The sequence below is a fragment of the Mixophyes fleayi genome, chromosome 2 (assembly GCF_038048845.1).
Source record: "Mixophyes fleayi isolate aMixFle1 chromosome 2, aMixFle1.hap1, whole genome shotgun sequence".
Lineage (NCBI taxonomy): Eukaryota > Metazoa > Chordata > Amphibia > Anura > Limnodynastidae > Mixophyes > Mixophyes fleayi.
This window is the reverse complement of record NC_134403.1, coordinates 373,951,823-373,965,757: the sequence shown is the minus strand read 5'-3', so window position 1 is coordinate 373,965,757 and position 13,935 is coordinate 373,951,823. Positions and strand designations below refer to the sequence as shown.

General features: G+C 40.5%; 1 protein-coding gene across 8 annotated transcripts in view; it reads left to right on the top strand.

Moving 5' to 3' along the window:
- Positions 1-13,935, top strand: part of STXBP5L (syntaxin binding protein 5L) — a 280,722-nt gene that overhangs the window by 128,199 nt on the left and 138,588 nt on the right. For all 8 annotated transcript variants that reach the window (XM_075197467.1, XM_075197464.1, XM_075197466.1 and 5 more), the window contains exon 5: positions 7,949-8,083. In XM_075197467.1, coding sequence (XP_075053568.1) covers positions 7,949-8,083 — 135 coding nt within the window. The remainder of the gene's footprint in view (positions 1-7,948; positions 8,084-13,935) is intronic.

The window sequence follows — 13,935 nt, the reverse complement described above, 5'->3', positions numbered from 1 at the left end:
AGACAATGGAAGAGCAGAGAGGTTGGTACAGGCAAGGGAAGAGCAGAGAGGTTGGTACAGACAATGGAAGAGCAGAGAGGTTGGTACAGACAATGGAAGAGCAGAGAGGTTGGTACAGGCAAGGGAAGAGCAGAGAGGTTGGTACAGACAATGGAAGAGGAGAGAGGTTGGTGCAGAGAGGTTGTTACAGACAAGGGAAGAGCAGAGAGGTTGGTACAGACAATGGAAGAGCAGAGAGGTTGGTACAGGCAAGGGAAGAGCAGAGAGGTTGGTACAGACAACGGAAGAGGAGAGAGGCCAACACAGGCAAGGGAAGAGCAGAGAGGTTGGTACAGGCAAGGGAAATCACTAAATTATTACGGCACTTCATGCCATAAACAGATAGGCTGCAATATTAGCTCAACCCATTAAATAGCTGCCTTCAGTATATGTAGGTGATTGGTGCACATTATTACAAGCACATTTTTATTGCCATTACAGGGTGGTATTATGTTCACAGAACAGAGCAGATATTAACATGCCATCATCTTAAATCAGCACACTATTTTGTAAAATGTTATTTTGTTATATAAGAACCTTCATTAAATGAGAACAGTACAGATAACAATCAGTCATACATTTCGATAAAAAAAACAAACATGACCTGTGTATAATAAAAAAAGGTATAAACCTGCAGACTCAGAAATGTAAGCATGACAAGCTTTTGCAAAAGAAGTTCCCAGACACCGAAATTAGTTTAAAATGAGCATTTGACTGTCCCCACAGATCTGAGCCTCAGACTCTCCACTGCAGACACTTCTCAGTCACTTCTCTTTTATAGTCCCCCCTTTTCTCTTTCCTTATTATCATTATGCTGTTACAGTTTCCAAAGCCTGCTTATCCCTTTCTCATTGCTTCTCTTTCCTCCTCTGTCAGTTCATTCTTTATCCTTTTCACTTACATAGTACTTTCTTTACTGATCTTCCACTATCTCCCCATTTCCTGTCCCCACTGCATTCGCTCCTCCTTTCTTTAGTTGGTACAGCGGTGGTATGCAGATCTTTTGTGGTTGCAGCCAGCTGGCTGCGTCATTACGGGCCATTGTTGTAATAGAGAATGATGCAGCCACGTAGGCTACAATTAAATGGACCTGCGCGCTGCGCGACTGTGCCGTACTAGCTGCCGATAAATTTTAAATAAACAGTGCCCAGGTCTAACAGCACCACCCTTCCCCAACTAAGTTTAGAAATTCCACTTTTATTATTAACTGGGGGAAAAAAAAATCACAAAAGAGAAACAAAGAATACCAGGACCTTGCAAGGATATAACTGAAATAATAATAAATCGTATGCATCCTGAGAGACACTGCTTTTATTTATGTGTGTGTGTGTGGGGCACAGGGTCCTTCACTTGGTTCCTGTGTACTATTTATTTTTATGCCTGGAGAATAAATCTAGCTAAACCAAAACACTGGACTGGTGGGATTTATCTAGCTGAAGTGTGTGAAGTGCAGCCATCTAACCCCAGGAGACAGCAAACCCAACATGATCTTATGACACTATATATATATTAAATATATAGCACACTACTCCCCTCCATCATCACACTGTGCCCCTCATCCATCATCACACTTTTCTCTGTCATCACACTGTGCCACTGCCATCATCACAATGCTCTCCTCCATCATCACACTGTGCCCCTTCATCATCACACTGCTCCCCTTCATCATCACATGCTCCCCTCCATCATTACACTGCACCCTCCATCATCACACTGTGCCCCTTCATTATCACACTGCTCCCCTCCATCATCACACTGCTCCCCTTCATCATCACATGCTCCCCTCCATCATTACACTGCACCCTCCATCATCACACTGCTCCCCTTCATCATCACACTGCTCCCCTTCATCATCACACTGCTCCCCTCCATCATCACACTGCTCCCCTTCATCATCACACTGTGCCCCTTGATCATCACACTGCTCCCCTTCATCATCACACTGTGCCCCTTCATCATCACACTGCTCCCCTTCATCATCACACTGTGCCCCTTCATCATCACACTGTGCCCCTTCATCATCACACTGCTCCCCTTCATCATCACACTGTGCCCCTTCATCATCACACTGTGCCCCGTCCATCATCACATGCTCCCCTCCATCATTACACTGCACCCTCCATCATCACACTGTGCCCCTTCATCATCACACTGTGCCCCGTCCATCATCACATGCTCCCCTCCATCATTACACTGCACCCTCCATCATCACACTGCTCTCCTCCATCATCACACTTCTCCCCTCTATCATCACACTGTGCCCCCTCCATCATCACACTGTGCCACTTCTATTATCATACTGCTCCCCTCCTCCATCATTACACTGTGCCCCCTCCATCATTACACTGTGCCCCGTTAAACTCCTGTTTGAATCAAAGCGATGTATTTTTGATTTATAAAATGTAAAAAAAAAAATTTAGGAGCCCACGTCTCACTAATAAACGTGCCGGCATGGCTTCTAAAGACCAGCCTGGTGTATTACTATTTCATACGTGTGTGCCTTTGGTCCTAACTAGGGGGGCGGAGGGTTCATCTGGTGTTGCTCATTTCCAAAACATTACCCCACGAAGATGCTGCAGTAATCAGACTAAGGTGGAGGCACTGTGCAACAAGGGAAACAAGGTAAAAATTTCACTGAAAGACAGGACACTCAAAACCGTACACACACACTGTCAAACATAGTGCTAAAGTGGTGACATCCTGCAGCGAGTTATAGCAGAGTGACTGGAGAGCTGGGGGAGCAGGGAGAAGTATGGTTAGAACCAGAAGTCATCGGTGCCACCTTACACTAGATTCTCACATCACCTTATGGGAGGAATTACCCGTGTACAGCACAGTATTATAATCATTTCTCTAAAGAAGATTCCTACATCAAGTCATTTCCTCCAAATCTTTCATTGTCTAAAGAGAACATATAATACATACTACTCACCGCTTTAATAACGTTATTTACATCGCTTTGCTCTATGATGCTTTTAGTTCTTTCAGATTTTCTATATCCCTAGTACTGCTTGTAGGAAAGGTATATTTATTAGGCTGGTGCTTTGTATGTGTCTCTATAGTTTTGCTTTACTCTGGGGATCCCCGATTTTCGTTTCAACTTCCACAATTTGTTACAATGTCCCTGCCTTCCAAAGTGCTAGTAAATTCTGTTTATCTCCAGTAATTGTGCATAACTATATGTGTGAAACAATTGGGATGTAGAGGCTGCATAAGCCCCCAGATATTTGACATAATGTTTTCTGCGTGATTGAACGTTTTCTGTTAAGTGATTGCAATTTGTTCAAGGAGATTTAGATTGTTTTTTTATTATTGAAGCTTGATGCTGAAATGATTTCCCATTCTATTGACTTCTTAATAATATTTGGAAATGAGATATGGGAATTAGTGTGTCAGCAGCAAATAAAACAATTTTATGTTCACTAACAGCATTTTTTATGCCTTGTTTTTGCTTTGACTGTTTTGTTCCATTTGTGCCAAGAGTTGCATACATGGACTCATCCTTCTAGATGGTAGGCATTCTTGTAATTGGCCTCCGATGAGTTGTACTACGACTGTTGGCATGCATTGGGAGATATGTGACAATTAAAAAACATTATTTAATATGTGCGTCATATAATCACATTCTTTGAAGACAAAGAAAAAATTGTTTTGTTTGAATCCATGTGCAGAATGGGTGCGATTATTAATTCTCAACCATTCGAACTTTCAGAGAGTGAACTATGTCTGATCCTTTTATTGATGTCGTAAATATTGATTTAAACAGAGAATAATTAATAAACTCAGTATCTTGGTGCAGGCGTTCATAATACATGTTAGTCTGTAGCTTTCTTTTCCTCTAATTTGATGATAGTTTTCATTAAAGGTCAGTGTGATGTCACTAGTATTTATGTGGAATCATGGACTTATCGTTTTTCGGACAGATGGCAGATGACTGCAAACACAAAATAATAAAATAATTATTGTTAGAAAATAGTGCCACAGCCTAATGTAATAATTGTATTTATGATTTTGACCTTAAAATTACTGTGAAGTATATCCTTATTTTTAGTGACTAGCAACATTACAGGGTGTTAGTATCTTTCATTACAGTGTGTTTCATTTTAGGACAGATATCGTGATCCATGCCAGAGAGTGTCAAAGAGTGCCAAAGATAGTTCATAGTTTATAAAGTGTCTTCCTCTCCTCTACTTCATTGCTACTGTCTGCCATCTTGTTCACAGTGCCAGAGATTACACCTGACAATACACCCAGTGGTAGCGCTAACAAGAATAATCACCACACAGAAGAGAACAAATGCATGCAAAAGTGAAAGTTTTCTTTTCTGTCATTTAACAAAAATGCATGTCATAGAAAACAAACATACCAAAACATAATGTTATAAAATGTTAATAACATCACTAACGTGCTTAATTACCTAGTTAATTACTAGCCATTTGAATAAATAAATATATATATATATATATATATATATATATATATATGTGAATATATATATATATATATATATATATATATATATATATATACATACATACATATATATACATATATATCTCTCTCTCTCTAGGGTACTGCACTCTTCCCCGCAGACAATAGTGTTAGGTATTTCAATGAAAGACAGAGGCAGGGGGGAAGTTTAAACAACTGCGGGTTTATTTGAATATGTTGAAAACATCCTGAGTAACCAATGACCATAGACGGAGAAAACACAGCTTGCTATTGACAGCTGTAGTGAATAGAAGCTCTCCAGAAACACTGGCAGGCTGTAGAATGTCTTACAGAATAATAAAAGTTCAGATAGTAATAAACACAGTACTCACATGATGCAATCTTGGCATTGGAGAATATCCAATATTCCTGATCAACTGAAGGGAGCAAAATCCCAAGCACAACTTAGACGAGCCTAGAGCCCCTCAGTGCGATATCAGTAGGCAGAGTGATATAGAATGATTATCTTCCTAGCCAGCAGGCAATTGTTCTATATATGCAGTACTATGTTCAAGCTGAAGTACTAACAAAGATAATTCAAAGTAAACTGGATGCCAGAATGCTGAGTTGGAATAGTAATGCTATTTTGCAAAGGTGTAGAGTCTGAAGCCTTTACATGCTGTTTGCCAAGGTAGTAAAGCCAGAGTTGCAGCAGAAACCAGTAAACTGAAGAATCTCAGAGAGCAGGCTTTGTAGGGATCTAGAGTAAACTCTATCACTGACAAAGAACCATAGAACAGGAGGGGGTTTTAAACTCCAAATGTACAATCAGGTCAGGAGAGAAGCACACCCTAATTTAATGAGACAGGACTGCACTGACACAGCTGAAGAGGTTATGCCAACATGCACATTCAGTGACTTATCCTCACAAGAGTTAAAGAGGCAGTCCGTATATCCTAACAAATAAAGGGGAGTTTCCAAATGCATGATTTCAGAACAAAGACAAAAATAATAGAATTAGAAAAGTACAATGTATATAAATGTAATAAGGTGTTTTAAATAAAATGAGAAGAAAAAAAATCAGACATATAAAATGAAATACAGCTACATATAATACCTTGTAAATGTTAGGAGCCGCGGCGGCCACAGGCACTGCCGCGACTCATTTCTTACCGGCCATCTCCTTGACGACCGGGACGTCACTTCCGCCAGTTGGTCGGCGTCCGGTCGTTACCAAGGCAACGGCCGGACGCCGAATCTCTGCACAGCGCGCCCCGGCAAATAGTACAGCCGGGCGCAGGCGCTGATTCCTCCTCAGCTTGTGGGCTGATTAATGTGACTTCTGTTTAATTACCTGGCCTGTGTGTAAGTTGCAGGGCTGAGCCCTGATTGGTTAGTCTGTGTATTTAATGCAGGGAGGGCTTAGCCTCCCTGCCGGTTATAGCGCTTCTGATCAAGTTTGCTGACCTGCTGTTTGTTGTTGGATCCTGTCCTGTGGATACTCTGCCTGTCGCATTTTCTGTGTATGACCCCTGCCTGGACTTTGAACTCTACCTGTTTGCCCGTGATCCTGACCGTTTGGCCTGTACTTTGGACTCCGCTATGTTGCCTGTGACCCTGACCCTTTGACGTGTTATTGACTACTCTGCTTACCTATGAACCTTGACCTCGGCTACTGTCTGACTATACACTGCCTTCTATCCAGCCTCCTGGCCTGCCGCTACGGGGCTGTATTACCAACTCACACTACGCCTGAAGTTATGTCCTGGGGGCATCTGAGTACCGGTGAGCATATCAAGCTCTAAGGGAAAGGAAGACCTCCACCATCTTGTTCTGTGAGTTGGTGATCAGACTGTTAGCCTAACAGTAAAGTAATACAACTGTACAAAATTGGCTCTAATCTCCCTTCACATCCGAAAATATACACTATTAGTCTTACAGTTACTCAACTAGTGCTTCATCATCATCATCACCATTTATTTATATAGCGCCACTGATTCCGCAGCGCTGTACAGAGAACTCATTCACATCAGTCCCTGCCCCATTGGAGCTTACAGTCTAAATTCCCTAACACACACACACACACACACACACAGAGACTAGGGTCAATTTTGATAGCAGCCAATTAACCTACTAGCATGTTTTTGGAGTGTGGGAGGAAACCGGAGCACCCGGAGGAAACCCACGCAAACAGAGGAAGAACATACAAATTCCACACAGATAAGGCCAAGGTCGGGAATTGAACTCATGACCCCAGTGCTGTGAGGCAGAAGTGCTAACCACTGAGCCACTGTGCTGCCCACAACACTTTCAGCAGCCAGGACATCAACTGTCTGTGTTTTGTTTTTCGTTATAGCCACAGAAAAAAACTAGAGACAAAAAATATGTAAGAACAATAACAGAGACTATTTTGTTCAATCCAAAGTTCATTGAAACACTCCCTCTCTTTAATATGCTACCCTATATGGCACTGCACATGTCTTCTCTTACATCCAAACATATGTCATCTAATATGCACTGCACACTCTAAAATGTAAGCTGACATGGACAGGGTCCTCTCTACTCTGTCTCCCATCTATCCATCTCCCTCGTTCTCCCCTGTGATGTCCTACACTGAATTCTTTATGTGACCATTATGCCGATTGTTTACTCATACAGAACAATTTCTTTATTTTGTGCTACCTGTAATTGCTCTAGTGTTACTCATACATGTGTTTTTGTACCACCCATCTGTTAATATGCTTAATTGCATTTGTTATTAAACTTATGTGTATTCATGCATTTGTTATGTTGTATTAATATATCTGTATACCGACTGTTCTGTGCTGCCAAATTTGTGACTCCTTAAATATAAATAAACGATGATGATGATGATCCCCGCCTCCTCTTTCTCACAACCAATCATATGCAATCATGGGCAGCACGGTGGCATAGTGGTTAGCACTTCTGCCTTGCAGCTCCGGGGTCATGGGTTCAATTCCCGTCCATGGCCTTATCTGTGAGGAGTTTGTATGTTCTCCCCGTGTTTGCGTGGGTTTCCTCCGGCTGCTCCCGTTTCCTCCCACACTCCAAAAACATACTATTAGGTTAATTGGCTGCTAACAAATTGTCCCTAGTCTCTCCCTGTCTCTCTGTGTCTGTGTGTATGTTAGGGAATTTAGACTGTAAGCTCCAATGGGGCAGGGACTGATGTGAGTGAGTTCTCTGTACAGCGCTGCGGATTCAGTGGCGCTATATAAATAAATGGTGATGATGATGGTGATGATGATGATGATGATGATATGCCACCCTCTAAGGCACTGCACCTTTCTTGTTAAAATCTCTGTTAAAAATAGGAATAGGCATTAGTGTTGCAGGTCTCAAGAACACAGGATTATAAATATATTACATGTATTATAGGCTCTATGTGTGCAGTATTCTATCCTCCACATACATGTACATTTCCTCGTGGTTAAACAAATATTATGCCATATTTCAGGATTACGTGTTGCCATCTGCCTTTCCAGAGTAAGTGGCTCTATGTTGGGACGGAGAGAGGAAACACACACATCGTAAATATAGAATCCTTCGTTCTTTCTGGATATGTCGTCATGTGGAACAAGGCAATAGAATTGTAAGTATAACAATCTCTTCATATCTATATGGATAATAATAATTGTGCTTCATATCTTTCTTGAGATTATACCTTGCCTGAATTACTTTTGTATATGTATGGTGTCCTACCTATGAAAGCTTTGGTGGGGGTGTTTATCTGTAATGGGTGCTGCAAAAGCCCTGTGCAGCCAGTACCCCGATGAATGGACCCCAGTGATTGGTGGCAACGCAAGGGTCAGAAACAGGAGTGCACCATCATAGAGAGATTATCACAGTGGAGGAGACTAAGGGGTAAATCTATCAATCTGCGGGTTTGAAAAAGTGGAGATGTTGTCTATAGCAACCAATCAGATTCTAGTTATCATTTATTTAGGACATCTCCACTTTTTCAAACCCGCAGCTTGATAAATTTACCCATAAGTATCTTCAGTATGGAATGTCCATAATAACTTTGATGTGAGCAACTTAGCTCCTGAAAGCAGAATAGCGCCCTTGAGTAAGTAGCGTGCTATGAGCTGCGAAGAGACGTCACCCGTGGTCAGTTCACAAGCCAAGGCTCTGGGGAACTGGGAAATCAGCACATAGGCAGAAACCCTGATAGCAGTATCACAGTATTAATACTTTCTGGCAGTGGTGTCTCTAGATTCAGCATACACAGAGTTAATGACAGGTGCAATAATAGTGAACAGTTTTAGCACTCAGGATCGTTGCTATGGACAAGTCCAAGAGTCTGGTATATGGGTAACTTTGGGGGCAATGGAAACACTAGACATGGTGACAGGCACATATTAATCTTGCAGCCTACGCTGGTTACTATAGTGTCTGAGGCGCACCTGGCGTTGATGATGACACCGGGAGTATAAGAAAGGCTTCCTAGCACCTAAATGCTGCCCAGTGACAGACCTTGGTAGCCCGCTTCCCCAGCATGCAAGCCAGTCGCCAAAATGTGAGAGATCTACTGTATATGTCATGTCACGATGTAACCATTACACCAAGGTTGTTGCAGTGTGTAACATTGTCGCAGAATCTGTAATCTTTATAATATTCCATATATATGTTACATCTCAGTTGGTGAGAACCAACGGAATACTACGTACTTTAATATATCTTATCTGTATGCCTCTTAGAGGCAGAATCTTCTCAGGATAATGAACAGGTGATTCTCTGTACAATAAGTGGATAATTCTAGCTCAGAGAATGGGGAAACCCAACTAATTGTGTAGTAGTTTTAGACTCAGTCTGCTTGAAAGTGATAATAAATGTACTTTCAATAATGAATTGAGGGTCTTATCAGTTTGTAGTACTGCTGGTAAAGTCCCTCTATTAGTTTGCTTTTTTACAAATACAAATAGGTTTTATAACCCCTTCTAGTATTCCTAATGCAACAACCTGTATGTGTATATATGGAAAAAAATGCCACTCTTATTAAATAAGATAAAAACTTAATTAAAATAAATGAATGGCTTATCTCTGCAAGACATACGTACAATGGGGGGGCAGCAGGAGGCACTTTGACAAAGTTACAGTTTTCCAAGGCAGGCATGGAAGAGTTTCTCCCTGAACAATTAGAGAGAAGAGACGTATTCTGGGCTCACATATAGAGGACGCTGCTGAAACAGTGTCAACAAAAGTTTTTTTTACTCCCTTTTGATGCTTTATACGATTGGGTAGGATTGCAAATATTGCCCACTTTGGAGTAACGGAGAGATAATTAATCGTTGGTGAATCTCTAGACCTGGGCCCAGAATCATTTTGTGGGCAAGATCTGCTCTAGTGGCCTGAGTCATTAAGGAGAGCAAAGCATAAAAAAGGAATAACTCTACACCTGGGAAAAACCATGTTGTATTGGAGGGGATGTAAATTTCAAATGTGGGGACAGATTTATAGTTGGGATAGGACATGTCCTAGAAAATCTTTAAATTTCAGTGTAAAAATTAAGCTATCAAATATTTGTGTGCTACATGTAAAAACAGTCAGTATTTTCCTTATGTGCAAAATAGTAAACTAATTTCCACCCCTTGCATTGTAACATTAATTATCCAGGAGAAGATTTGCTCGTTTTATTGCCATGCTCTCCTTAATGACTCATGCCCTAGGTGAGCCACATTTCAAACAAGAGCATCTGATAGTTTCTTCCCTTGCACTATTCCCAATTGTCATTTTTCATAGTCAAATTGTTCAACTAAAAAATTAAAATAAATTGAAATTGCTTTACTTGTGGGATTTGTCTATAGAGTTGCATATCTAAAGGAATATCCCAGTCATATTGTGAGAGCATCTTCACAATCCCAATAGCGTAGTATTGTTGAACTTGTAAGAAAATTAGATTAAACAAAGTAATTATTTGATATTTAGTTATTTCTCTTGTGTTTGGGCAAATGTCAAAGGTTTTTTAGTTTCCCTATTTAATAGGTTGTTTTCTATTTGACATGTTTCCGCTATCCCTCATACGTTGACCATACCTGTAATGGTCAAACCAAACAGATGTAACTGGATGACATGGATGCAAATTGTGTACGTCATTTATTGATCATTGATCAGCCTGTACTTCTAGCAGTATTGTAAAAAGTACCTCGGCGCTAGAACAGTGGATTGTAAACAGGTGTTTAATGGTACACAACAGAAGAACGTGGTCTAGCCAGACCCATTTCCCTCTGGCTGCTCACACATCACATTTGTGCTGCCCTATACCCTCTACCAATCACTTCTAGCAGTATGTTAGTGCACATATAGCAGCAGATGCAAGGTCTCCCATCCGACTTAGTGGCGGCTTTATTAGGTACACCATTCTTTTTGTTTTATGTAACTTTATTACATTTATAAGGCAGTATTATGAGTCAGAGGTGTTGAAAGCAAAACCACCAAAATAGGAACATTATATTGAAAGAAAACAGAAGGATGAAAGGAGAGAAAAGAAAAAAAGTTGGGTGGGTGGGCAGAAGTAGAAAAAAGAGAAGAGGGGGGTATTTATTTCTTGGCATAGAAAAAGAGGAAAAAATCAGCTTAGGCTGCTGCTCAGTGTAGAGATGAGGGCGGGTTTAGTCATGGATGCTTACTTGCCAGAATCCTGAAAAGTAAGCCATGTACACCAAGTAGCATAATAATAATCAGTAAATTTATCAGCTGAAGATAGTACTAACTCGTCCATTACTCTATAGAATTGCAGCCTGTGGAAGCAGTCTCTAATGGACGAGAGGGTGGATGATCTCCAGGGAGTCGGTACACCATTCTGATATTGGGTAGGACCCCCCTTTGACAACAGAACAACTTTAAAAATAGGATAATCTGACTTTAGCATTCTAAAATGTTATTGCTGCTGTTAAAATTTTGAAAGTGGTATGAGCTATAGATTGTATAGGTAAAAGCACAAGACACAGACAATTTATGAAAAAGAATCACTTAAATGCAGCTGAGTGCTAAGTTTTTACCTAATTTCCCTGCATGTATGTGTGAAAGAGCCCTTATAGGAGAACTACACATAACATTTAACCTGCATTCCTTATTCTCAATGAATATGTATATTTCCCCAATATTCTCACTTTTATTAGCAGATTTGCTGAGATATGATTAAAGCAAACACTATATTTATGTGTACCTCTGTAGATGTGCTGGAGAGCTCTGACAGTCTGTGACATTTCAGTGTTTAAGATACAGTTAGTCATGAAGCTTTAGTGTAATGACTGTAGTGGAGAGAGCGATATTCACAGCCCCCCACACTGATATACACCCCTTTGTAGCTTCTGTGCAAAATGCCGCAGCCTGTTACCAGACCTTGTTTTATGTTGTGGCATTTAGGAAATGAATACAAATCTACTAGGTTTGCAATTATTGAAGTGATAAGTTTTCCTCTCTCACATTGGAGAAGACATAAATCACAGGCTGCAGCTGTGACCTTTCCATATGTATATTATTTCTGGCTTTTCCTTTATCACATTACCACTCTCAATTTATATATCAATATATAGGTGTTGTGACTGGATCACTATTAAATAACTTTTGGTAAAAATGTATTTAAAGCAAATAGTGCTTATTTATGTAATTGCACGTGCACTTATTTTTGATATTGTGTATATTGTGAGATAGGAATTCGTTATCTCTGAGACCATGGTAGAAAAGTTGGTTTTTCTGTTTAACCTTGCTATAGGATATGCCTATTTCTGATGTATATATCTGATACAATGAGCCTGTGTTTACCAAGCCTTTGGTGTATTGTGATGTGGGGAAGTGGCTTATTTTTATTTTTTTTGTTCTGTGGAAATGTGTATTCAGCGACTGTCTGAAGTATTCATGCCAGTCGGACCTTTTGACTCGCTAGTCGGTCTTCTGCCTCTGAAATAAGATCCAGGAAATCACAGCAAGGTTTTTAAGAATTTCATATCGAAGTATAAATATTAGTGGCTTTGCATGTAAATCCATGTTTGTGTAAATAGAGTACATCCTGATTCTAAAAATAGACTATTTCGGAACTGTAAAAAAGATGAGCTGTGTCAGCATGTAAGTGTTCTTCTGATTTCAACATCTGACTTGATCACTGGTACCTCAAACCAGTGTGAGCAAATATACCATCTTGCTTCAAAGACCTGCTTGGAAACATCTTCAGTATCGCTGTATTCCTGTGATCTACAGATTAAACCCTAAATCTAATCCGTTCTCCGATGTGTCTGAGGTTTAGATCCAAGCGTTTCCAGTACCACCGCTCTGCCTGCTATCCAGCAGCCCTGGTCAATGTGATAGGCCAGGGGCGGGATCCATTCACAGCAATCCGGATCCACAGTAAGAGGTCTGGAGTACCAGCCCAGGTACACCAGCAATGAGATACGCTAGCAGCATCATCTACCCCGAAGAAACCTGGTACTGGATGCCGGTAAGGAGTCCAGTGGTGGCAGCTCGTGTAAGCCCCTCCTACTGCGGCAAGAGGCGCATTTGGGATAACGAAAGGGAACTGTGGCAAAGTAAGCCCAGCCGGTTCCCAGCAACAACAGACAGGGTGGCATAGGCGGTCCATCCTGTCACAGATATATATATATATATATATATATATATATATATATATATATATATATATCTCCAATATTTCTATTTTACATGTGAATAATGGTACATATGCAAAAAACTGATTTAATTAATTATGTAATGCAACATTTATTTACATTTTGGACACAAGTCCAACTCATGAGGGCAAAAAGCACTTTTTGCCAAGGATCCGTCTCAGTTTGCACTCTGACTCTACGCTTAGAGAGGGGGAACAGGGAAGGAAGTGGGGGAGTCTAGCAATGTGAAAGCGTGTTCATGCTCTTTACATGCTATGCGGAGATGTAAGGAGCCGCAGATAAGTCTCTAGCAGACGTATCTTTTGCGGGTGCTTTCTCCTGGTACAACAGAGCTTGCTGTGTTACAAAAAGAAGTAAAAAAAAAAAAATTTTTAAAGAAAGGTGTGCACCCCCTCCCAAACAGCATTTGCATTAATTTATGCCTACATTTATCTGCTTTACTGGGTGGCTGTGCTTGATACACTTGTGTATCATGCACACCGGCCATAAAGCAGATAAAGAGGTGTGTTTGTGCAATTTGCATAGTATATTGAGTCACACGGATCTAAAGATCCATGCTGCTTGGAATACTGTGTAAATTAAGGGATGCAATTGACACTTACGATTTCAGTGTAAATTGCACCTAGCTCTTCATCAGGCCCAAAGTCACTAAAAGAAAATTCATCATTAACAAATCTCATGAAACTTTTTCAGACATATTTTGGGTATTAAAAAAAGACTGATGTAAGGAAAATGAAGACTGTTGCTAAAACATATTCAATATTATTTGATAGTAAAGGAGCACTCCCAACTTCTATAATAAAAGAGAGCACTCCCTAAC